The sequence below is a fragment of the Cnephaeus nilssonii genome (genome assembly GCF_951640355.1).
Source record: "Cnephaeus nilssonii genome assembly, chromosome: 10".
NCBI lineage: Eukaryota > Metazoa > Chordata > Mammalia > Chiroptera > Vespertilionidae > Cnephaeus > Cnephaeus nilssonii.
The window spans coordinates 46,229,600-46,256,647 of NC_137081.1; the positions used below are offsets into that span (position 1 = coordinate 46,229,600).

At 44.5% G+C, this 27,048-nt stretch overlaps 1 protein-coding gene across 1 annotated transcript in view; it reads right to left on the reverse strand.

Annotated features, from left to right (window-relative positions):
- Window positions 1–6,449: 6,449 nt before the first annotated feature.
- GORASP2 (golgi reassembly stacking protein 2) overlaps window positions 6,450–27,048 on the reverse strand; it is a 36,577-nt gene continuing 15,978 nt past the window's right edge. The window contains exons 5-10 of the mRNA XM_079782066.1: window positions 26,653–26,783; window positions 22,651–22,783; window positions 20,976–21,099; window positions 15,860–15,946; window positions 14,292–14,402; window positions 6,450–12,236 (exon numbers count right to left, since the gene is read on the reverse strand). Coding sequence (XP_079638192.1) covers window positions 11,896–12,236; window positions 14,292–14,402; window positions 15,860–15,946; window positions 20,976–21,099; window positions 22,651–22,783; window positions 26,653–26,783 — 927 coding nt within the window. The 3' untranslated portion in view covers window positions 6,450–11,895. The remainder of the gene's footprint in view (window positions 12,237–14,291; window positions 14,403–15,859; window positions 15,947–20,975; window positions 21,100–22,650; window positions 22,784–26,652; window positions 26,784–27,048) is intronic.

Below are 27,048 nucleotides of genomic sequence, written 5' to 3' on the forward strand. Positions count from 1 at the left end.
CTCCCCAACCCGGCCCCACCCCAGATCAGCCCCCGACCCTGATCGGAGGCAGGGCCGGCTGGCCAACCACCCATGGCCCCTCTCCCAGGCTGCTGGCCCCCAATTGGCACTCCCCCACCCCAATTGGGGATGGAGCCTGCTGGCCAATTGCCTGCAGCCCCTCCCCATGGCCAGCCCTGCCCACCTCCTGCCATCTCTTCCTCCCGACAGGCTCAGCCTCGATCCGCCCCAATTGGGGCTGGGCCGGCCAAACCCCACCTGTGCACGAATTCATGCAGTAGGCCTCTAGTAGTTACTAAAACTGTATTGCATATTTGAAAGTTGCTGAGAACGTAGCTCTCAAAAGTTATCACTAGAATAAAACATTTTGTATAATGTATAATGATGAATGTTAACTAGACTTATTGTGATCATTTTGCAATATACACATATTATACCATTATGTTGTACACCTGAAACTAATGTAATGTTAATGTCAATTATATCTCAATAAAAATTACTTTACCCCAATTTACTCATCTGCAAATATAGACAAAAGTGTCTACTATGTATCATTAGAGGCCCAAAGCACGAAATTCGTGCAAGAGTAGGCCTTCCTTCCCCCCTCTGCCAGCACCGGCCTCCCTCCGGCACCCGGGACCCGGGCTTCCCTCGCAGCTCTGGCTTCGTCCGGAAGGTCGTCCAGAAGGATGTCTGGTCTAATTAGCATATTACTCTTTTATTATTATAGATGTTTTCTTCAAGGGCAAAAGGAAAGATTATTGAGAAAATCAGACAAGAAGTTAACATAAGTGGTTTGAGTTATGAGTAAATTCAAGTAAATCAAGAAGGATTTTCAAAATGGGCAAAGGTATTTAAAATCTATAGGCTGCCCGGCCAGAGTGGCTCAGTGGTTGAGCATCAATCCATGCACCAGGAGCCTAGAAGAGTGTGTGGCATAGAATATATGCTTGGTTCCAATCCAGGTCAGGGCACATGCCCGGGTTTGGGGCTCCATCCCCAGCAGGGGACATACTGAAGGCAGCTGATCCATGTTCATGTCGATGTTTCTACCTCTCTCTCCCTTCCTCTAAAATCAATTTAGAAAAATATTTTTAAGTGTTTAAAAAAATCTATAGGTTGCTAAATAACAATTTCATCCTTTATAAATGCTTTTTGATAATTTACATAATAATGCGGTTAGGGATGCTGGAAAATGGGTTATCTAGTTTAATTATCCCTCAGTGGTCCTTTTATTCATTCAACAAGAATTTACAGAGCATATATTCTATGCCACACACTCTTCTAGGCTCCACAGATACAGAACCAAGCAGGAAAGTGTCCTTGTTGGGCACAGCGTCCAATAGACAGACATCGGTTAGAGAATCACACAAATAAATGTGAAATTACACTGCGGTAAGACAATAATGTATATGTGCTACTACAACATAAAAAGACTTAGACAATGTCAAAGGTCTATGCTACTCAAGCAAAATAACTAAGATCCTTTCACTATAGAAACTCCTCACTTTGGAGATGAAATAATATGAATTATTATTTCATAATAATTATCAGAAGCACAAACATAAGCCCTGAGATACTGAGAATGTTGGTAATAATAGCTGGCAATACTCCAGATATTTAGGAAATTATCATCTGAAGAAATATATATGTGCATTCTCCTTGACTCATAAAAAGAGAAACTTTTGGACAAATGCTAGCCCTGAGAAACAGGAAATCACATAAGCTACAAATCCTTCCTCAGTAATTCTCTAACAAGGTTATCAAATACTTGGTGCCATTTTTATTAGATGTATGAACTTCTTAAATCCCTAGATGGTTATATTATTGATACTACCATAATACTCTTCTAATACTTTTTAAAAAAAATCCTCATCCAAGGATATGTTTTGATTTTTTAGAGAGAGAGGAAGGGGTGGGGGGGGGGGGGGAAGGGAGAGGGAGGGGGAAAGACAGACACAGATGTGAGAGAGAAACATCGATCCGCTGTCTCCCATACTCAACCCATCGGCGACTGAACCGGAAACCTAGGTATGTGCCCGGAGGAGGACCCGAAGCCCACAGCCTTTGGTGTGTAGGATGAGGCCGCCACCAGCGGAGCCACTGGGCCGGGGCTCTTCTCATACTTCTGCCCATGTTTTACCAAATGCAGTTCCCCCAGACACCGCTCTGCTTTCCTGACACAAACCAAAGGCTGCTAGGTCCTGACATGCTCAGATATTTCAAGTATTATATATTTTTTCTCAGTGTTGAGCACTTTTAATTGTCCCAACGTGTGGTAAGTAAAAGAATAAATCTCTGAACAGCATCTTTTGAAAGTGAGAAACCAATCAAATAAAGACTCTCTTTAGACTCCATTACTGCCCATAACTTCCTAGTTGTTGACTCCTGAGCAAGAGAGCCAAGCCCCCTAATCCCAAACCGAAAACCAACCAACCAACCAACAAAAGCATTGTTTTTAACTCCACTCCCCGCACCCCCTCCCCCGGGTCCCCACCTCACACACACACACACACACACACACACACACACACACAACTCCCAGTTAGAGGGGGACCGGGAGACCACAAAGCCTTTACCTGGTGGTAGAGGCAGAGCCACAGGTGTGAGCAGCCCTCGCCCTCCGGTCGCCCGGGCTCCCACACACCCTGCTGGAGACAGCTCTCCGGGGAGGGGGTGTGCTCCTTCCGGCTGAGGGTCCCCGAGGGTCCCCGAGGGTCCCTGGGCCTGAGCGGGACGTGGGACGTGGTGGGGCGGGCAGCACCCGATGCTCTGACCCAGCGCCCAGCACACGGTGCCCTCTGGGCCGGGCCCCACCGCCGGGCGCTGAGCCGGTGAAGGCAGGTCCTGGGGTCCATCAGCACCTGCGAGGCGCCGCGGAAGCTGGGGGTGTGCTCGGTGCTGCGGACACAGCCCCTGCCACCGAGGTGAGAAGGCAGAGGGGTGGACGGGGTGGACGTGAACCCGGGAGCCTCCCCTCCTCAATGTCACACTGCGGCACGTTCTCACCTGAGTCCCCTCCGAGGCCGAGGCCGGGCGCAGGGCTCCCCTCCGAGCACAGGCGCGGCCCCAGGAGCCGGTCCAAAGTCGGGTGCTTATCCCACGCGAGGAGACCTGATGACTGCACTGTCTTACCGATGAAGAAAGGAAACCGGCTTTTTAAATTCCGATAAAAGCAGGTACTCTCCCCTCTGGTGCACGTTAAGAGCGTCCCCCGCAAGCGCGCACGGGCCTTGCACGGCCTCCTCCCCGCGCTCGGCCGCCTCGGTTACCTGCGTGCCTCCCCACGTGGCACAGGTGGCGGCCAGGCTGATCAACGACGAATGGTTCCACCTGGGAACAAGGCCCAGTTCCACCCCCAGCTGTGAGTGGGAGGGAGCTTCATTTAATGGATTTCACTTTTTTAAAAAAATGTTTTTATTTTATTATTTTTTCAAATATATTTTTATTGATTTTAGATAGGAATGGAGAGGGAGAGAGAGAGAGAGAAACATCAATGATGAGAGAGAATCATTATTTGGCTGCCTCCTGCACGCGTCCTACTGGGGATCCAGCCTGCAGCCCAGGCATGTGCTCTTGACTGGAATTGAGCCCAGGGTCAATTGGCTCTATCCACTGAGCCAAACCGGCTAGGGCTGTTTTTATTTATTTTAGAGAGAGGAAGGGAAACATCAATGAAAGAGAAACATCCATGGGCTGCCTCCTGCGCGCCCCCTCCTTGGGATCAGCCCACAACCCAGGCGGGCGAGCGCCCTGACTGGGAATCCAACAGGTCGTGACCTCTTGGTTCATGGGTCAGTGTCCCACCACTGAGCCACACCAGCGAGCTGGATTTTACTTTCTTCATCCATAAAATAATTGAGGGAGATCTCCGAGGTCTTTTTAAAAAAGCAATCAGGGTGGAGAAGCACGGATCCGGTTGCTTTTCGCAGCCCAGGTGGAAAAGGTGGCCTTGCTGGAGAACTGAGAGCTCTCACCGCACCGGGCACTGGGCTCCTCCCAGGCCTCTAAAGACGGGGAGAAACTGAAGATGCTCCGCAGCCACGTCTAGAGCAGGACCTCAGGTGGGCAATGAGGCGGATTGGGAAGCCGGAGACCTGGGGCATCACGGCATTCTCTGGGCTGAGGTTGCTTTGGGAATAAGATGAGATCCTAGCCCAGCTGGTGTGGCTCAGTGCTTGAGCACTGACCTCTGAACCAGGAGGTCATGGTTTGATTCCCAGTCAGGGCACATGCCCGGGTTGCAGACTTGATCCCCAGTAGGGGGTGTTCAGGAGGCAGCCAATCAATGATTCTCTCTCATCATTGATGTTTCTATCTCTCCCTCTTCCTTCCTCTCTGAAATCAATAAAAATATATATTAAAAAAAAAAAAAAAAAGAGATCCTAGCCCTGGCTGTTTTGGCCTGTGGACTGCAGGATCCCAAATTTGATTCTGGTCAGGGGCATATGCCCGGGCTGTGGGATTGAACCCCAGTAAGGGGCGTGCAGGAGGCAGCCGATCAATGATTCTCATCATTGATGTTTCTATCTCTCTCTCTCTCTCTCCCTTCCTCTCTGAAATCTATAAAATATATATATTTTAAAATGATGAACAACCTTCTTTTTTTTAAAAAAAATGATATCCTAAAGTTTTCCCCCACGTCCGCTCGGGGTGACTGCGGCCGCCTTCCCCAGGGAAGCCACATATTCCCTTCCCGGCCAGAGGGCAGCTGTCAGCAGCTCCGCCTGGACCCGGTTTTTAATTCTGTGTACCGCATATTTCATTTTCAAAAGGCTATCTTGCTAAAAGGAAGAATTTTCAAATCACTGATCTTTGTAAAGGGCAAACTCTTTACTCCTCTGCCCCAAACAAAAATCCCTTTTATGGTCCAGTTTGAAGCTCCTTGGCACCAAATCCAAGGCCTTTCAAGATCTGGCCCTTTAAGCCCCTCCAGCTGCAACTGCTACCGATCCATACTTCACCCTCCTCATTCCCAAGCAAGAGCAATCCGTAGTGCAGACACACTGTGTGGTGCAGCCTCCATGGCATGTGGCCGCTCGGCTCTGACTGCCTGAGAGCCTCTCCACCCTTCAAAGCCCGACATCACCTCCTCAGGAGAGCCTTCCCTGGCCTCCTTAGGTGGAAGTTGCCCTACTCCTGTGCTGTTCTGTCCCTACACTCATCACAGGGCTACTGAGTTGCTCATTGTTAAGCAGTGTGGTGGGATGCCTTTGGATTCAGAGACACTTCAGGGATAAGTGCCTTGTTGATTAGAGAGGGGGGATGCACAGAGCCCCGGGCCGGGTGGGAGGTGGTGACCATCACAGCCAGGCTCTACATCAGGAAGCCTGCAGAGAAGGAGGGCAGGGAGGGTGTGGGCTGGGAATGGTGGGAAGCCAGACCCCTGCACCTCCCCCACCAGATACTCAGATTCCTGACGTTCCTTGAAGTATCTGAGAGGTTCCAAGACACCCGAAGGACTTTTCTTCTTTATCTTAACAAACCCTCAGGTTGATGATGCAGCTACTTTAAAATGGTGCTGAAAAGGGAAGCCTTTTGGTGAACGACCGGGCTTCTCTGCATCCCCCACTCCGCTCCAGGTGTGGTGGCAGGAAGCAGGGAACTGAATCCGGAGACCTTTGCTAAAGAACAAAAAGCGCCGCCACCCTTAGGGTGCTCCCAAGATGCCCCCGCCCCGCCCAGGGGCCCTGCGAGGCCGGCCCGGAGACCCCGCGGCCTCGACGGGGCGCGGCTTTCCTGGGCTCGGGGTGTCCCCTGGTGGCCGTGGCGCGCACTGCGGGCTCCGCTCGGAAGTCCGGCCGGGCCGGGCTCCCTGCCTCCCCGCAGCGCCTCGGAGAGAACAGGAGTCTCCGGTGAACGTCAGCGGTGGGCCCGCCCTGTAGGAACGGAACTGAAGCTGGGACCGGACAGACAGCCCTGGAGTCGGCTCCTGGCCCAAAGCTTTCCGCTGTGTGACCTGGAGGAAGTTTCTTCTCTCTTAAGGGGAGATACCAGTCCCGCCTGCTGGGATGCCCCAGAGAATTAACAGGAAAACTCGCCCAGCTGGGTGCTTGGCACCTGCTGTCAACGATTACTTTTCTTTAAATTGACTCCTTTTTCTCACTGAAGTTTATTTGTAAAGGAAGAAACTCATCCGAAGTGTTTTTTGTTTTTTTTCAATACGTGTTAAAATAAACACATAGGTATTGAAATTAGAAAACAAAATTTTCCTCCATGTACCATTCAGCAACATGAGAACCGGGGCCTGCCCAGGGCCTGAGTCTGTCTCTCTCCGCCTTCTTCCCCGTTCCAACCACAATGGATCCTCACCTGTCCCCGCCTGGAACACAGGTTATACTATTTGCCTAATGGAGATATTAATTTGGGAAAACGGATTTCATTGTCTCTAAGGTTCCATGCCCTTTTCATTTCTGATCATTTCAAGAAAAGAAAAACTTGACAGAGACCGACGTGGGCCAATGGCTTGTTTTATTGACCTCAGAATGAGCGGAGTCCCTGGACTCCGCCACAAGAGCCAGTTTCCTGTTTTCATTCAGCTCCCTGACAAGGCTGAGCTCCCACATTCAGGCTCCCCACTGTCCTGAAGCACACAGGTTGTTCAGCTGATCGTGAAATGCTATTCGACCTGCGTGTACTCCATGCACCTGACAGCTAACATTCCTTCTGGAGATCTGAACAGTGTCTAGAGACGGTAGGGACTGCTGCCGTCATGTCTTTGGGCCCTCGGCTTAGCACAGCTGTCTGAACCACACGGGACATTTCTGGCCGACGTGATTTAAACACAACAGACTGGCACTGTGTTGTGATCTGTAGTTGGAGGCAAACATCGGTGGTAATTCCAGTCTAGGACCACTGATAGAGATTTCTTTGTCCAGAGCTCTGTGTATACGACCAGGTTCCCTGTAAGTGCCACTGGAGATCACCAGCCCACGCTCCCCTCCAGGCTAGGCAGTCATGGCTCTGTAAGTCTCCCATCTGTCCCTACAGGGAAATAACCCTAGTTTTTGTTGACTAAAAAGTAACTCAAATCTGTTTAAAAATTCTGACAATACACAAGTATAAGAGAAGAAATAAGAAGTTCCCATAGCCCCATCCCAACCACTCTAATTCAAGTACTTCTCAAAGATGCTTCCTTACAACCTCAGCAGACTTAGTCCCAGTGTCAAACCAGGTCAGCCTGGCCAGGGCTGGGCAAATGTGAGCCACTTCCCTCTACTAGGGTGTGAGGCTGTATTGAGTGCGGGCAGGCCTTTCAGGTATTCAGGACCTTCTATCACCTACTCCTTGATCCCTAAAAGAGAACTGATAATAAATTCCAACAGAGTTGGTTGGTAAGGTAAATAACTAATGGGCTTGGGCCCCAGAATTGGCTTTAGGAAGAGGCTGGTAAAACCCAAACTCCAGTCACTGTCCCAGTCATTGTCCAGACAACTATTGCTCCCCAGGTTTATCGTTTAAGTGACTGCGTCAAACTTCGTTTACCTTAGAGCCTGTTCTACCAAGATTCATGGATCTAAAATAAGAAGTCCAGGAAGGAACTTGTTTTCTAATCCTGGATTCCCTGGTTCTGGACCCTCCACGTTTTTGAAGTCCCGGTTTCCCAGCCATTCCTACCGGGATCATCCTGCAGACACTGCAAATTGTCTGTGGGCCACGCAGGTGGCAGAAAGCAGTGGGGACTGTGGCGGACTGGAGGGTGTAGGCTCAAGATGGCACTTGTTCCCTTGTGGACTGAGAACCCAGTGTTGCTGGATCTTGGGACTTTTTCTGACTTATAAATGTTGGCAATTGATTCACACTTTAATATATACAGGGCAGATCAAAGAACCACGTTGGGGAAGCCAGTTGGCTACCTCTTGTTTGCTGGGCAGATTGTCTTGTAAAGGGCTTTGCACAGACCTGGCCTGGCTCCTCACTGAGCACTGAGCAGTGGGCATTGGCTGTTATTATCCCAAGGCCCAGTGGCCTCCAAGGAGCAGAGGCCTTTCTATTGCCAGGAAAAATGGTGCAGCCTCAAAGCTGGTAACACGGAAAGTCCCTGGAGCACACCTCCACCAGCGGAAGGAGTGTCTTCTCGTGTTTTATTTGAACTGGAGGAGAGTGGCCAGTTCCCTGGAGCAGCAGCTTTTTCTGCACTTCTCAGCTTCAGCTGCGCTTTAACAGGGGTAAACTCTGTTGGCCGGCCTTACTTCCGATGTTGGCAGCAAGTCTCTGCCACTGGCTGCTGGCTGCATCCTGTGAACACCCCCGCTTCCCTAGCTCCCAGGGTGATGCCAGCCTGGGGGTGGTCCCGAGAGGCCTATAAAGGAATGCACTGGTTAGCAAAACCTGAAATTGTTCCTCCTACATCAAATGCAAAAATTATCAGCGATAAAAAGGGCTCTCTTCTAATGTGTACTTTGCTGAGTGATATGTGTCTTAGTAGACAATGACGTTCCTATTGCCTTATTACGTCCCCAAGTTCCAGAGCAGCCGGACTCAATTATCATTGAGGAAGAGGTGCTGAGCCTGCTGCTAATCACAGCCTGGGAAGGGACAGGCTCAGTGAGGGAGAGAAATGTCCCTATGAGTGGCTCTCATCCCCTGGGAAGCTTTTCAAAACTCCAAGGGCCCAGCAATCCACACTCTAATTGAGGTGATTTTAAGTCGGTTGAAAGGCTTGCTGGGTATTCAGGTAATTAGAGGGAGGCCTTCACCTTCAGGCCAAGGAAGAGACATCCTTGAACTTTAGTTGGTGTCTCACACAGGAGCAAGGTCTTTCTCCTTTTTATTTTCACTTTTCAGGCATTGAGCTAAACTAGGCTATTCACAGGTAAGCACATTTAGTAAAACAGGAACAAAAAGCAAAGGGGAAATCATTAGATTGTCTTAGCTACCAAAGTGGCCTTTGGGTAACAGAACCACTTCCCTGGCCTTTCATTGGCCCTGACGCTCTTCCCTCCATTTGCTCATTTCAGGCCAGTCCCTGGAGGGACTGCTGCCCCCTCCACTCCGCCAGGCAGGCTTTCTCAATGCAAATCTGAGCTTTCCCCCAAGGAAATCCTCCTCCAGTGACTCCTGTTTTTTCTTTCCTTTCTTTCTTTTTTGTTCTTTTGTGACTCCTGTTTTTAAGACAAAGCCCCAACTCCCCAGCCATGCACCTAGGTTGCATTAGTTACTCCTCTTCCTTGTCAGCAATGGCTGGGCATATGGTGAGATAGACTTCATCTCTCAGTCTTTTTCAGCTGAACGTGGCCAGGTGACTCCACACTGGCCAGAAGGATGTGAGCCTAAGTGCTGTGTGAAACTTTTCTGAATGCCCCCAAAGGAAGGGGGACGGGAGTTTCTCTTCTGGCTGGAATGAGAATGGCTTGTCATCTGGGTCCAGCTGTCATCTGGGTCCGTATGCTGACCTTGGAAATGGAAAGCACACCCGGTAGAACTACAAGCTGAGAGCCCAGGTCTCTGACATTGCAGGGGCCAGGCCTGCCTCAGCTGGTTTACCTACAACTCTCTGAATATGGGAGAGAAATAAACGTTCTTGTTTAAGCCACTACTATTTTGAGAACTGTTGTGATAACAGCCTATTCTAAACTAATGTCCTCCCCCATTACTGCCGTGTGCCTCTCTTATGGCACTTGGGCACAAGCTGAGTGGTGCAGAGGGTTCAAAGGTAATTCTGCCTTTGTGATCCGCATCTCGGTGGAACTCCTCTCCATGTCAGAGCACTTACCCTGGAGAGCCCTGAGGACTGACCCCCCCAACAAGGCCACATTGAGTGGCTTCTTGGTAGGGACACTTTTTTAATATCACATTTCTGGCCCCTGGTACAGAACCTATTGCTGTCTATAAACACCAAAACTGTTCTTTGTATTTTTTTCTGAAAGAAGTAGAGAGTATCTAAAATAAGTAAAGATCTAATGAGCCAATCTAGACCAAATCTGTGGCTATCTTCCAAGAAAGTGCTAAGAAGCCCTCTCTCCCCAGAGCTCAGTGTTTTAAAGATACTTATGGACATTTTCCTGGGAAGATGGTCTAGTGATGCTGTCCTTTTCAAATGAGAACTGTAATCCTACAAGAGGTAATATCATTGCATTGGAGAAACTGTTGTTAAAAAAATCATTTTGTAAATCTTAAAATTGCCCAGCCAGTATGACTCAGTGGTTGAACAGCGACCTAAGAACCAGGTGGTCACAGCTCAATTCCCCATCAGGGCACGTGCCCGGGTTGCAGGCTTGATCCGCAGTAGGGGGCGTGCAGAAGGCAGCCGATCAATGAGTCTCTCTCATCATTGATGTTTCTATCTCTCCCCCTCTGAAATCAATACAAATTTATTTTAAAAAATTACTTGCTTCCCACACACACATTTAATATGAACATCTTTTAGAAAGTAGTAACAACCTGCTCAACTTTTCCTGTCCTGGAAAGTAAACGATTATTACGCCATCTATATTGTGTAATATACTAATTAGACCGAACAGCTGAACCACCTTCCAGATGAAGCTGGGGCTGCGAGGGCCAAGGCAAGCCGCCACCGCTGCCAAGGCCGAGCCCCTTGCATGAATTTCGTGCATCGGGCCTCTAGTTTAAATATACTTGTGAACATTTTTCCTGTTATAAGCTCCTCTTCAAAAACAGGATTAACTGAGAGAACTATTCTAGAAATATTTATAATGTAAACAGAAGATGCTATGATTAGAGCTGGAGCCTTCTTTAATCATTTTAAGTATAAATCTGGCTCCAGAAATGGATATATGCTAAGGACTGGCTGGCATTGGCCCCTGCTGGAGGCTCTGAGCTGGAGCTGATGATGACCCTAGTTACCAGCTGAGTGGTTGTAGTTCTATGTGCTGTTCTCTTAGCAATGTTCATGCCAGTGCCAGGTCAATAACCGATGAACTTCTTTCGTCTTATTTAAAAACAGACATATAATATGCATTTAATTTCATTCAATAAATCAATTCCATTTAACTTATCATCTCTTAGAAAACTTAGGAGAAAGCTAACATTAAGACATGAAAAATTACACTGAAGATGTGTGGCACACTGAGAGTAATGCGTGCACATACGGCAGGTAGGACCTAAAATTTAAATGTATCACAAGAAGAAAATTCAAATTACTATCATTTATTGCTGTATCTATGCTTTCTCAGTATGGTTGTAATATCTGAAGTAGCCACAAAGTGCCACCTTCTGGTTTAAAACTGTGCAACACCAACACCTCCTTTATTTCTCTTTAAATGTATTTTATGGTGGACGTATAAAGCAACAGCAGCAGTTACAAAATGTTGTCCGAGTAATTTTGAGACCTCAAAATAAGGATCCGTGTATAGGCTGAATAAAAAGATATTCAATTACTAGTGCACATTGTGTAACTTTATCAAGCATCTTTAGCTGGATTTTTGTGTAAACCTTAATAGAGATGTGACTCACAGAGACCAAAAGTAAAATATTTTTTCCTTTCACGGTTTAGTGAGTTGGTCTGCTTTCACGCAAATGATTTACAAACTACGAGAAATGCTGCATGTGAGAACTAGGCATAAAATGTTTCATTTTTTTACAGAGGAGCAGCAGGGGGACAGGGACAAAAGTAGACACCTTGTCGCCACCTTTCCCAAAGATGCACACCCCCAAGAATGGCAGTGGAAACCTGGCAGCAAGCCCTCTTACAATTCTTTTTGGTTGTTTTAAAATACAAGCACTTTCTGACATTTCCCTCCCCAGCCCATGAACCCACCCTGATTTGGCAGGATACAATCTCAGATCCTCTTGCTTAGTTTTCCCCTTAGAATTATTTACAGGATGCCTACAGATATGATAAAAACTAGTATGAAATTAATGATAGTTTGCGTTTCCAGATTCGTTTCCGTGGTTAAATAAGCACACCGAGCCAACTCCAAAGATGGTTCAAAGTTAAGGTGACTCAGAGGCATTTGCATCCGTTACCGCGGAAACCGGCTTCTGGCTGGCTGGGGCGGATTCGCTGACTCTGTCCTCAACAGTGATGGGGGCCTTGGAAGTTGGGAGCGTCACATCCAGAGTGAGTGCTGAGGCAGCATCTGCTCTCGCAGTGGTCATGACGGGGTCGGAGGGTGGGCTGCTGGTGGGCGGGAGGGAGGACAGCAGCTCCCCGGAGCCTGCTGCTGAAGAAACCTCTGGAACCAAAGGGAATGACGGAAGGAACTCGGATGGCAAGGGGAGAGCTGCAATGCCAGGTAAGTTTCGGGAAGACAAGGAAGGAAGAGGTGGCAAACCTAGGACAAAAACAGCACAGATCATACATCCTCCCAGCACAAAAGAGCAGTAGTCATAGTCACATAACTGTTTTTATTTGCATTTCATTAAGGAAACTGAAGTGAGGAGAGACAATACAAATCACAACCTCTGCTTATCCTCAGTTGGAGACAGGACAGAGTTAAATACAGGGTGGGGCAAAAGTAGGTTTGCATTTGTTCGTATGGAAAATAATACAATAATTAATTAGTAATAATACAAGAGTAAACTGTGTTTCACGTACTCATAGCTGTAAATCTACTTTCCCCCTCCCTGTGTTCGCACTAAGTGTTCACACTCAGACCAGCTGGCTAGGAGGAAAGGCCCCCCCCCCCCCCCCTGCTTCTAGGCTCCTCTATGCCTAGGCTCCCTGTCCCAGCTCAGGGAAGAATGAGTCTCCCATGGGGACAGGCAGCAGCCCCTCCAGCAGGCACTGCAGCTACACCGAGTGTCGGACAGGAGAATCCCGTTCACCCAGGAAAGCTGCAAGCTGACTGAGAGCTGCCCTGGGCAGCCAACAGGAAGAGGAGACACAGAAGGCAGCCTCTGGGAAGACTGTGGAAGGAGGGGCTTGTCATGAAGCCCCTGCATAGCTTCATCGTAAGTACCCAGTCCCTGCTCAAGCCCCAAGACTGATGGATAACTGTTTATACTTAGTGGGTTTATTGTGTTGATTTTAAAATGCACAATAGCCCTGGCCAGTTTTGCTCAGTGGTTAGAGCGTCAGCTTTCGGAATGAAGGGTCAAGGGTTCGATTCCCGGTCAAGGGCCTGTACCTTGGTTGTAGTTCACTTCTTGCCCCCAGTGGGGGCATGTGCGGGAGGCAGTCAGTCGATGTGTCTCTCTCACATGGATGTTTCTCTTCCCCCCCGCCTCCCCACCCCTGTCCCCTCCTCTGACTCGCTCTGAAAATTAATGGGGAAAAGAAAAGAGCCCTAGCTGGTTTGGCTCGGTGGATAGAGTGTCAGCCTGCAGACTGAAAAGTCCCAGGTTTGATTCTGATCAAGGACACATGTCTGGGTTGTGGGCTCGATCCACAGTAGGGGGTGTGCAGGAGGCAGCCAATCAATGATTCTCTCTCATCATTGATGTTTCTATCTCTCTCTCCCTCTCTTCCTCTCTGAAATAAATAAAAATATAAAAAAAGAAAAAAATTTCCTTCAGTGAGGATTAAAAATATTAAGGAATCAATAACAATAAAGGAAAAGAGTATTACTTCTTTAAGAAACAATGGAAAGGCAGGTTGCACAACAGGTTCAGGGCTGGTTAAACCCTCAATATCAATTTGGGGAAAGGGCAGAGGGAAAAGCCAAGAATATAGGGCAGAGAAGAAAAGACTGAGAGCGCTAAGACAATAGCATTAGAGTTTACAGGAATGAAAAGTCAGCCCTGACATGTGGCCCGCTCCAAGTCAAAGGTAACCTGGGTAACCATTAACTGGAAGAGCAGACTTGTGGGATATATTCTCTGCTGCTTCATTTTCATCAGTGCATAAGAAGAGTATGAACACTGAATATCTGCTAACTAACCTATTTGCAGCTAAAATCTCCCACAGTTTTTATTATAAAAACATTTATTAATAATGGAGACTATTTATTAAATAACAAGTATTTATCAAAAAATAGCTAACCAGCTGAGCAAGGGCAACGGTTTTACAGTCTAAGTTTCCGGGCCTGGGCTACACAAGATAGGTACCTCCGGGGGCAGCCGCCCCAAACACTAGGAGAATCATAGGAGTTCATTCACCTCCACTGGGCAAAATGTACCCCCTTCCATCCAATTTAGTTACAGCAGTGTGACACCACACACTGTCTTTACTTCTACAACTGGCCTTTGTGGTGCATGAGAGGAGAATCACTTCTTCCTCTTTTCTTTTAAATAAAAAAGATTCATATTGATTTGAAGCAGCTAAATTTTATTAAACTGATCTGCCTTTCCAGAAAAAAACCCATAACAACCCTGAAATAGAGGACTGGCTTTCCTAGATAAAACTTTTTATTAGGTAGAGTCCTAGGAAGGCAAGATGGGCAACATACCTGGGTTCACAAGTTCTGGAAGGCTGACGCTGGGCATGACGTGTGGTGTTGGGAGGTTGAGGTTGGGGAGGGCAGGCAGGTTAGGTAGTCCTGGTGGTAAAGGCATCAGACCTGAAGAGAAGGTGAGAACAAAAGGTTAACCAGTTCCCCTGGGGAAAACATTCAATCCTTGTGTGTTAAAAAATACTATCCACTTCAAAGTGAGAAGTCCACTTACTATGTGGCAGTTTTGTATCGTAACATCTACATATATAAAAGCCTAAGCAATCGAACAACCGGTCGCTATGATGCGCACTGACTACCAGGGGGCAGATGCTCAATGCAGGAGCTGCCCCCTGGTGGTCAGTGCGCTCCCACAGCCAACTTCCCTCGGCCCCTCCCCCCACTGGCCAACCTCCTGCAGCCCCAAACAGCCCCAATAGCTGGCCAGGCTGAGGGACCCCAACTGTGCATGAATTCGTGCACTGGGCCTCTAGTTAATAATAAAATCTCACTGAAGTAAAATGTCTCTTTTTAAAAAAAAAAAATATTTTTATTGATTTCAGAGAGGAAGGGAGAGGGAGAGATAGATAGAAACATCAATGATGAGAGAGAATCATTGATTGGCTGCCTCTGAGCCTGCAACCTGGGAATGTGCCACGACCAGGAATCGAACCACGACCTCCAGATTCATAGGTAAAGGCTCAACCACTGAGCCATGCCAGTCGGGCAAAGCAAAATATCTTCCTATACCTAACTGATTAAATGCTAACAGTTAAAACAAATACTAATTCTTCTAAACCCAAGAGCAAGAATGATGAGGCCCAAGTGTCTGGAGAAAGGGGTGATTTATCCAGCAAGAATGGTAGTAAAATGGAATGGAAGTTTGCTTTGTTGGTTGAGGTTTACAGTCTCTCTGGACTTTTTTTTTTTTTCAAATTCTGAAATAATTTCAGACTTAGGGTTACAAAAAGCAGTTGATATAAAGAATCCCCATATATACCTTTCACTCAAATTCCCCAAATGTTAACATTTTATCACACTTGCTTTATTATTCTGTGTTTGAGTGTGTACATACTTGGTTAGTAATGGCTTAATATGTCTGTGTAACAACATCTTTAGCCATATAATTAAAGACTCCCACAATGCAAATATATTTGATCAGTGAAATAATACTTGGTTATTATTTGCAAGATAAAGGGACTTGTGTTCATTGGGAACAGTAAGAGAAATACACCAAAATCTAATCTAATGTTCGAGCTACTAAAGATGCAGATAAGGAGTGCTCTCTCCCAGGACACAATGGGTATTCACATAGACAACTATGAGAAAGCCCAACCAAGGAAGCGCTGAAGAATGGAACCTGTACATATTTCTTATTCCTGCCTCATGCTGCAAGTGGGGTGGGAAGGGGCGGTAAGTTGGTTTGTTTCCTCTTGTTCTCATTTATCACAAAGTTACAGAGGTAAAATGAGATTAAAAGACATAAAAAGTCACTACATAGGTGTAAGATTTTTTTCATTGCTTTTTAAGATGTAAAATGTTAGTAATGCTCTTATTACACACATCTCAAGTCTCTTGATGCTTACCTGGTAATGTAGTAGCTGGATTCATTGATGGTACAGAAGTGAGGGACTGGTTTACTTGTGGTGGCAATAATGGTACTGTTGGTACACCTAAAATAAAAGCACAATCTTTTAAAAATTTATAACAAATTCAGTTGACAAAGAATAAACAGATTATATTCAGACAGTTTTCAGTCCCCCTACCCCCCGGTGGTCAGTGGGACTTCATTTAGTTAATTTCTGGCTGTGTCACTAGGTGTCACAGCTGGTCTATCTACTCTGCCCAAGGCCCCTAACCAAAACTGTTAGAGCTTGGGCCGAGAGGGCGGGAGGCTCAGCAAAGCCAGTCCAGCTAAGCTCACTGGATGAGAGTTTTACACTTGACCTAAGTACGGTTAGATTAGAAAATTGTTTTGCAAATCTGGAAATGGAATGCAAGGACTCTAGTCAGCCTCCATTTGGGCTCCTGAACTAAGAAACCATGGGGACCTGGGCCTGCTGGAGGGGTGGGAGCCATATGCCTGATGAAACAGTGAGTGCTGGGCTCTGAAAGAGGAAAGAGACAAAAGAGCATATGAGCCTCCAGAGATGAAGAGAATGGCCTGGCTTCCTGACTCTCCATTTCCATTTGACTGTAGGTTCTGTGACACTCCTTTGAGGTCCAGCACATTCCCATTTTCACTTATGTTAGCTTGAGGAGGCTATGTTCTTTATATACAAATAACTCTTACGATACTGCCTAGTAAAGATTACCTACTCAAGTTTTTCACCTACTTATGCGGGAGGTTTTGCTGATGTCAAAACAATAGTAATATTGCACATGGATTCTAGTTTTTATCTTAATCTTATAGAGATCTGCTTAAATATAGTAGCAAAAATGAATTGTGCTATTCATAAAAGTATGAAACAACCATCTTCAGATACTTATTTATTCATGTATTTACTGCAGAAATTGGAGGCATGCAAAAGTAGAAGAGGATTCTTTGCTTTTATCAGACTCTCCAAGAGGTGGTTGGATAGTTGGTTGGTGTGTTCATTTACTCAAGTTTTTGAGGGGCACTTATTATGTTAGATATTATTCTAGACCTGGAGGCTCTTCACAGCATAAAAACAATAGGAATCCTGACCTTTATGAAATTTACATTCTAATGAAGGCCAGAAAAGACAAATATTAAACAAATAAAATAGATAGTATGTAAAATGGTGTAAGTTCTCTGCAAAAAAACTGAGCAAAGAAGGGGCTCAGGAAGTGTTGTGGGGTGTATGAGAAAGGTCACACTGATTAATGCCATTTCAACATGATACATTCATTTTCTAAAACTTTCATAACCTAAAAATTACCAACCCACAGAGAAGTCACTTTTAAAAACCATGTATTTCTATATTTCTACAGTTACTATTTGGGCTACTTTGCAGCAATATAATTAAAAACAAAGACAGCCCTAGCTGGTTTTGCTCAGTGGATAGAGCGTCCTGCGGATTGGAGGGGATGTCCCGAGTTTGATTCCATAAAGGGCACATGCTCGGGTTGCGGGCTCGATCCCCAGTAGGGGGCGTGCAGGAGGAAGCCCATCAATAATTCTCTCTCATCATTGATGTTTCTATCTCTATCTCCCTCTCCCTTCCTCTCTGGAATCAATAAAAATATATTAAAAAAATAAAAGCAAAGACAGAAAAATAAATGCCTAACAAAAAATCGTTTCTCATACTATGATGCTAAGACATTAGAATATTTTTAAATTGAGTTAATCAAAGTGAAAATGTTAATATCTTACAGTCTCTTTTGAGCAATTACTGCTTTATTTACACTCTTTTAATATTCAAGAAACCATTTCTCTGTAGTGTTATAAGGTCAAGGATCTCATTGTAAGATAATACAAGTACTACATAACTATAATGTAATGAGGGAAGAGCTAAAATGTCAAAAAGAATCTGGGACTTGAAGAGAGATGTCAGCTGTCCCCTAAAATCAGAAGACTTCTCATATGGCATTGGAACCCTCTTACTCTAAAGCAGGTAAGAGTTACTCAGACACAGATATAGCCTCTGCCGTGAGAAGAACCCCAGTCCACCTTTACTAAGTCTATTCAGAAAAACTGTAAGAGCATCTGATGAGATATAAGAAAAAAACAATCATAATATAAAGATAATTCAAACACTACTTACATGAAACAAACTTTAAAATCCCTCCCAACTGTATCTAAGACTTGATACTGATGACATTAACAGTTAATGCCACCTAGGAAATGTCCTGAAACTGGATTGTGGTGATGACTGCACAACTCCTTACTAAATTTACTGAAAGACATTGAGCTGTATACTTACAGTGAGTTAATTTTATGGTATGCACATTACACCTCAACAAAGTTGGGGGAAAAACTTAACAAAAAGTCTGGTTGGCATGGCTCAGTGGTTGAGCATCGACCTATGAACCAGGAGGTCACAGTTTGATTTCTGGTCAGGGCACATGCCTGGTTGGGGCTCAATCCCCAGTGGGAGGTATGCAGGAGGCACTGATCAATGATTCTCTTTCATCATTGGTTTTTCTATTTCTCTTTTCCTTACTCTCTGAAATCAATAAAAATATATTGGGGGAAAAAAACTCAACAAAGAATAGGGAGTGGGAAGATATGTCACCATATTTATAACAAATGAAGCTGGATAGTTATACTATTCTACCCATTTCTGGGTTAAATTTTTAATTATAAAAAAATTAAAATTTGCCCTGGCTGATTTGGCTCAGTGGATAGAGCGTCTGCCTGTGGACTCAACGGTCCCAGGTTCGATTCCGGTCAAGGGCATGTACCTTGGTTGTGTGCACATCCCCAGTAGGGGGTGTGCAGGAGGCAGCTGATCGATGTTTTTCTCTCATCGATGTTTCTAACTCTCTATCCCTCTCCCTTCCTCTCTGTAAAAAATCAATAAAATATATTTTTAAAAAATTAAAATTTAAAAATTTATCTAGAAAAACACTTCTTTGGGAAATAAAACAAAGATTCTGAAAAGAGCTTTGATTTGAACCTAGGGGACCAACTCCAGAGATTATACTTTTGACCTTAAGTGTATCTTGCTGGGCTGGTTTTTTTGGTTTGTTTTTAAAAATATATATTTTATTAATTTTTTACAGAGAGGAAGGGAGAGGGATAGAGAGTTAGAAACATCGATGAGAGAGAAACATCGATCAGCTGCCTCCTGCACACCCCCCACTGGGGATGTGCCCGCAACCAAGGTACATGCCCTTGACCGGAATCGAACCTGGGACCTTTCAGTCCGCAGGCCGACGCTCTATCCACTGAGCCAAACCAATTTCGGCTTGCTGGGCTGTTTTAAATCCATTCCAGAACACGTAAGCAAATTTTGAAAACAAATATTAAAAATAGCTCAAGCCCTAGCCGGTTTGGCTCAGTGACTACAGCATCGGCCTGGGAACTGAATGGTCCCAGGTTCGATTCTGGTCAAGGGCACATGACCAGGTTGTGGGCTCGATCCCCAGGCGGGGACTTGCAGGAGGTGGCCGATCCATGATTCTCTCTCATCATGGATGTTTCTATCACTCTCCCCCTCTTCCTTCATCTCTGAAATCAATAAAAACATGTGTTTTTTTTTAAAAAGCTCAAGAATAAAAAGTATTAATGAAATAAAACTAAACCATGTCAGTATTTAACTCACTTACTCAATATTTGAGTACATAATATACTCTAGGTACAGTATTATGAAGGAAAACAAAAAAATAGAAGATTTTTTAAAAAAGAAAAGAAAAGAAACTCTACCAACATACCAAGTTAAGAACTATATTATGTGACCAAGCAATTCCATAAAAACTTGTACTCAAATGTTCATAGCAATACTATTAATAGTAGCCAAAAAGTAGAAACAATTAAAAAAGTCCCTCAACTGATGAATAAACAAAATGTGGAACATCCATCGAATGGGATATTTAGCCATAAAAAAGGAACGAAGTTTTAATATATGCTATGACATGAATGAATCTTAAAAACATTATTCAAAGTGAAAGAAGTCAACCTCAGGAAACTACACATATCTATATATATAAAAGCCAAGCGACTGGAACGACCGACCGGTCGCTATGACGTGCACTGCAGCTGGCCAACCAGCCCAATCGGGGGCGGGGCCAGCCGGCCAATCTCCCACGGCCCCTTCCCCCGGCTGGACCCCACCCATGCATGAATTCGTGCACCAGGCCTCTAGTATTATATGAAAGGCCTAGATTAGACAAATCCATAGAAAGAAAGTAGATTTGGGGAAAAATAGGAAGTGACTGATAATGGGTACAGGGTCTCTTTTGGGGTAATAAAATGTTCTAAAATTGACGAAGGTGATGATTATACAACTCTGCAAATAAACTAACCACAGCCCCCTGAAATGTATATTTTAAATGGGTGAATTGTTTGGTATGTGAATTAGATCTTGATAAAGCTGTTAAAAAAATAACAACACTAAAACAAACAGGGACTATATGTATTAGGTAGAACAAGGAATAAAGGAAAGGATAGACGTATGTTTCCTGAGCAAGATTAAGCCCCTAGGAAAGGAATACATAGTAACCTGCTCATTTTTGTATCCCCAGTGTCTACCACTTCAGGGATATGCAAACATCTGTTGAGTAAACAGCAATTAAACAGAATTTCAAGCTAAGAGTCCTGGCTCTACAACTTGTACAATATTAAGAGAAGCCCAACCCTAACTGGTTTGGCTCAGTGGATAGAGTGTCGGCCTGCAGACTGAAGGGTCCCAGGTTTGATTCTGGTCAAGGGCATGTACCTTGGTTGTAGACACATCCCCAGTAGGGCGTGTGCAGGAGGCAGCTGATCGATGTTTCTAACTCTCTATCCCTCTCCCTTCCTCTCTGTAGAAAATTAATGAAATATATATATATTAAAAAAAGAAGAGAGAGAGAAGCCCAAAGTCAGAACTACATTGAGAAGAGGTTTAAATGCTGTGTGTCAAATGCATGGTGATTTAGTACTAAGTTTCACAGACAGGGCCTGTCAATACAGAGCATATTTACAGTTTTCAAAGTATACTAGCATTGATTTTTTAAAATTGTATAGCCTGAGACAGAAAAGAGTATCATGTCAAACAAAGTAGACTGAAAAACGGAATACATTTTTCTGTATACCTGTACTGAGAACATTACTGATAGCTGGTGCAGTTGAGCTAATAGAAAGTCCTGACAGACCCTGTTCAATTTCTGTGGTTCCTGGTGGTGACAAAGATGGGGGATTAACCGAGGACAGCTGGACCTTTCGGGGAAAAAAAAAAAAAAAAAGAAAGAAAAAAATTACTCAAGTGTATTTAGAAGAAAATATAAATATTGACTCTCACTAGTCCTACAGATTTTTTGATCACATATTGTCAAATATTTTAACCCAGCAGTTTTGCCTTCCAAGACTCCTTTTCTAATGCTGGTATATGCCAAGGACCATGCACTGTAACTACCTTCCCATCCTGTCACTTCCAGTCTCTTGACACATGGCAACTACCTTGTTACACACACTGTTCTAGCTACTTCCACACTAGGAGGAGATTCTATTCTCCTTCCTGGCCATCCAAAAATCACTTTACTCAACCCTTATATCACCACTGCTTTCTTCTTCTTCGAATCCTAAGCCAGTTTTTGTTTTAAACTTTCATTGGTCATGGAAGAAATCAGATGCAAGTCTTAAAACCATGATAAATTCCTTAGACGTTTCAAGATGCCTCACCTCATAAGTCCACCTTATCTTTTTTCATCAATGAATGAATATGGCAGCCAGACCTTTACTTTCCAGCAAGAGAAAATGAGGGAGTCTATATGGATTCTATACAGATGGGTGGATAGGTGGTTTCACCTCTGAATACTCTATTTCTGCTAGCTCCAATGCCTTCTAGCACATTTCAATATAACTTATAAAATAGCCCTTTTTCCTAGTTGCTATTTCACCCTCTGTCTTCTGACTGCCCTAGAGGCTCATCTGGTTAGGGGTAGCAGATATGGGCGGGGGAGTGTGAACATATAACTATGCTGGCTCTGGCCACGAGCCAATGGTGGGGATGAGGAGGGAGCGGAGGTTATACTTCTTCAGAGCTCCTCTTCACTCTCTCTAGAATCTGGTCAAACTGTGTACCATAAAATGACAGTGGTAGCAGCCCTTCCTTTACAACTGTAGCATTTTCTTTTTGGATGTTTGGTTTTGAATTAGTTGTGTAGACAAGAGTTAATTGTTCTGTGAGGCCTGCTTAGGAAACAGTTTAAAGGCTTTTAATCTTGTGCAAATATCTCTTATTCCTTAAAAAGCTTCATTTTGATCCTGTAACAGTCCCTACACACCTAGCATTCTTTACTTTCCCAGTCGAGTTTCTTAAAATAATAAACACGAGCTATCATCACTTTATCATTCACTATTCACCCTCTATCTCCCTTTTCCTTAAAGCTTTGTTCTCCCCCTGGGCCTCTCCTGAGTTTCCTTTGCTGGGTCCCCTTTCTCTGCCCATCCATTTAAATACTGGAAATGTTCAAGATTCCAATGTCAGCCCTTTGACTCACTCAGGGGCCAATCCCTTGACAATTTTTATTAATGCTCATTGGGTTAAATTACTCTCTCTTTCCTGATGATTCCCAAATCTGTATCTCTAGCCTTGTCTTCTTTCTTAAAATCCAGACCTGTAGGATATCCAAATGGATATTCAAATTCAGCATGGTCAATACCTAACTCATCATCTACCCTACATCAATTAGTGCTACCACCACACACATCAACACTCAAGTCATTTTGGTGGAAACTTTATGACATAATGTAGTAAAGTTATCTTACCTCTGTAAACCCATCTTTAAGAGGAGTAATAGGTGTACCAGTCATCTGTCCTGGAAGAGATATTTTCTTTCCTTCTTCAAAGGGGCGTGTAGGTATTCGATGCAAATAACCATATCCAATGCCACATCCTAGGCTATGAAAAAAAAATTTTTTTTTAAGTTATTGTTATCAGTCATAGCTTGCATTTCATTGAGGTTCTGAAATATAAAAACACATTCCCATTCTTTTAAATAATGTCAATTTATCAATGTTCACCCTCTTATAAAATACCACCCTTTTCTCCACCATGGGCACTACCTTTACTCTCCTTTATTTTTCTTAAAAGTATTTATCACCATCCAACACTCCCTTAATAAAATGTTAAGGTTCATGAAGGCAGAGACCTTGTTTTGTTTAATGCCTTGAGCAGTTCCTGACACATGGCAGACACTTAATAATTATTTGCTGAATGAATGTCATAGTCTTTGCACAGAAGAGCTCCAAGCACTTCTGTATGATGATATCATTTACACATCTCATAGTTCTATTTCAAAACTCAACAAAAATCAATCCAAATTAATCCAGACTCCAATTCATCCTCTTACTGTTACCAGAGGCCACCTCTTTAATGATATGATTACACTGCTTCTTTCCATAGTCTATTGGCCTCCCAATATTTATTTTTCCTTCTTCCCTTTGGAGAATTATTTCTCTGCTATTGTGTGCAGTACTGGTGTGACTGTCAATCAGAAGGCCTCTCCTGCCCAAATCAAGGAGTAGCTAACGACCAAAGTCAATCCATCTCTCCTGCCCATGGCTACAAATCTTGGGAGTAACAGAAAACCAAAAACGCTCAATTTCTTCAGTAGAATACTGATGAAATTGCCAAAGTCCTTCCGCTCTAAATTCCTAGAGGTGTTCTGAGTTCTATCCTTCCCAAGTCTGATTTTTTAACTGTTTCTTTGATTATATGAGTGATTCCCCAGCAATAAAGTCATGTCTGCTTACAACAATGACAGTTGGTTTCTACTGTCTGGAACCAAAGAGCCTGCACTGATATAATATCATCCCCCACTGCCCAAAGTATATACAAATTCCTGACCACGGTATTTAAGGCCCATCACAATCAGGTTCCAACTGTTTCTATCAAGACTTTTATTTCCCAAACTACTTGACACTTTCTGAGTAGGCCAGGCAGATATGTCTGTGCCTCTCTCCTGCCAAGGCATTTATTATTTCTGTGTGTATTACCACCACCAAAAGATGGGAGAGCAGGCAGTGGCCAACTTTAGCTCTTCCTTATCCAAATCTGATTTCACAATGATGCTTCACATTACAAAATTACTTGTTCCTTCTCTCTTTTTCCCCCTTTTACCATCAAAACTGCAATTCTCACTGAACTGGATCTTACATAAATCTGAAGGGAGTAAGATTAAATAATTTACACTGATCAATGACAGCCTTTCAGAGGTAGCTACATTTTAAAACAAGGTGCTTATTGATCAAAATAACTAAGTGGTGGTAGAGAGGCACTTGAAGCAACAGCAAGACGTCCTGCGAACTTAAAGCTAGCCTAAGAATGAAACTAAGAGAAATGCTGTAATGAATGAAATGTGGTCAGCCTCAGAGGAGGGAATAAAAACCAGAAGCAGATACATGACAAATGAGAGTAGACTCAGGAAAATGGTATGTATGGGCCTGTTTAATGCAATGGCTGATCAATGGTACTAAGTCATGTCAAAAGGAAAAATGTCTTCCAAAGAAAAGGAATAATTGCCAGAGTCTAGAAAAGGAGGACTCCAAGAACAGGAATGCAGCAGTGTAATTAAAAATTAAAGAACTAGCCGAAACCGGTTTGGCTCAGTGGATAGAGCGTCGGCCTGCGGACTCAAGGGTCCCAGGTTCGATTCCGGTCAAGGGCATGTACCTTGGTTGCGGGCACATCCCCAGTAGGGGGTGTGCAAGAGGCAGCTGATCGATGTTTCTCTCTCATCGATGTTTCTAACTCTCTATCCCTCTCTCTTCCTCTCTGTAAAAAATCAATAAAATATATTTAAAAAAAAAATTAAAGAACTAGTGATGACTTCCCCATCTGCAGAACCTCTTCCTTGCACGTTGATTCTATGCTCACCAAGCAATCTTGTGGTACTAATCACACCTAAGTGTTCTAACTGGAGAATCTATTACTTTCTTTTATAAACTGAAAATTTGCCATTCTAATAAACATAGCAGCTTCCTTACAAATTTAGTTTATATGTGCCAGTCCCTCTGAAATTAGTCGACTTGGAATGTCTTAAGATCATATTTCTGTGGTTATAAACCTGGACAATGAACAATGGCAACTTGATCAAGTATTGTCTCAGGCGGGCCAGATTCTTAAAATGAGAGCTCTATCTCCTTTTCTCAAATGGCAACAACTTAGCATTCTGGTGCAACACAGACTCTGAGGTAGCGTGGGGAAAGGTAACAGTGTGAGCAAACAGAGGCTTTCTCTGCCTGCATCGACTCAGTCATCCTTTTTCCAGCAAATGCCAGACTTTTACAAAAAATTTGGAAGTTTCCAAACCCTAAGCTTTCCTATAATAATTACTATCCTATATAATAAAAGGCTATCGCTTCTCGGCCTTTTGGCTAAGATCAAGTGTAGTATAATAAAAGGCTAATATGCAAATAGACCGAACGGCAGACCAACCAAACAACGCTATGACATGCACTGACCACCAGGGGCCGTGCATGGAACATGGCAGGCGACGGCCGCAGGCGGCAGAGTGTGGAACATGGTGGGCGTTGGCTGTGGTGGAGCAGGTGAGTGGGGGGTACCAGACCAAGGCGGGGTGCCAGTTGCTGTTATCGGGGCAAGCCTCTGGTGGTTACTGAAAATTCTTTGCTCCCGGGCGCCACGGTCCCACCTGGCGCTCGCACCTGCTGCTGGCGCCGCAGCTCACACCCACAGCAGGTGCCAAAGCCACCACTTGCACCCACTGCCAGCACCTGGTGCCAGTCCTGATCGCTCGGCACCATGAGTGGGTGTTGAGTGGTGGCTGCTGGCCCTGATCGCCCCTGAGGACTTCCCTGCTCCTGAGGGGTGATTGGGGCAGCAGCCGCTGCTCACACCAACTGACGGCGCCGGCCCCGCTCGCACCTGCTGCTGGCGCCGGCCCCAATTACTCCATGCTGTCAGCAGGTGCCGGCCCCAATTACTCCATGCCGTCAGCAGGTGCGAGTGGGGTCGGCGCCATCAGCGCATGGGAGCGGTGGTGGTGGGCGCGGGGCTGCCGGCAGACAGGGGACTGGGGGACATGGCAGGAGGAGCTGAGGAGAGGCAGAGCATGGGCCAAGACCCGCCTGTGCCCACTGCAGCCAAGTGGCCCACAGTTCCTTTCAAGATGCATGGATTTGTGCACTGGGCCCCTAGTGACTAATAATTCCTCAAATTAAAAAAGGCTCAGGACTTTCAAAATAGTGAAAAATTTGTACAATTGAAACAACAGCTGAAAGACCTTAAAAAAGCAATGTAAATCAGCATGCTTTGCTTTAGCTTCTTGAAATTATGGAACTGACTTGATAAACAGTCCCAGAAAACTGATTTTATAAAATCTGCCTACATGCTTGGCTTGATCCTCTTTCTAAATTGAGTTTTATGGTTATTGCAATTTTGTCTAATTCTTGGTTGAAATCAGCCTATTTCTGAAAGCCAACAGTTTCCACAAAGTCTAAGAAATCTTCCCAGCAGCTAGAGAAAGTTACACTGTGTTGTCCCATTGTTGAAGAGGGGAATTAGGAAAATAAAACTGAACTATTTGATTAAAATAACAAAACAAAAAAGGTTATTAGCTCTTAGCTCAGTAAAAAAAAAAAAAAGGACTATAGTCTATATATCAGTCTTCCTAAATATGTACTTTAAAAAAAGAATTATTGCTCGGCTGGTGTGGCTCAGTAGTTGAGCTTTGGCTCATGAACCAATCAATTTTTACAACACATCTAAGTTTAAGCAGTTATAATTTAGTCTAAAAATGACCTTACCTGCCTTCTCCACCCCATGCAGAATTTGGTGTAATAATCACTTCTCGACAGTTATCAGTGTCTGTATTATACACATAAAGTTTCAATGGTTTTGTTTCATGTGTTTCAATAAGGCTGAACAGATCTTCAGACTGCAAAAGCATCACAGGAGAAAAATGTTTTTATGTTACTGAACTTTAGAACAGTGGGTCTCAAACCTGGCTAGTATCAAAATTACCTGGAAACTTTAAAAAACACACACACACACAACCTTGCTGGGTGGCTAAGTTGGTTGGAGCATCGTCCCATATACCAAAAGGTTGTGGATTTGATCCCCAGTCGGGGCACATACCTAGATTGGGGGTTTGATCCCCAGTCGGGGCACATATAGGAGGCAAAACCAATTCATGTTTCTCT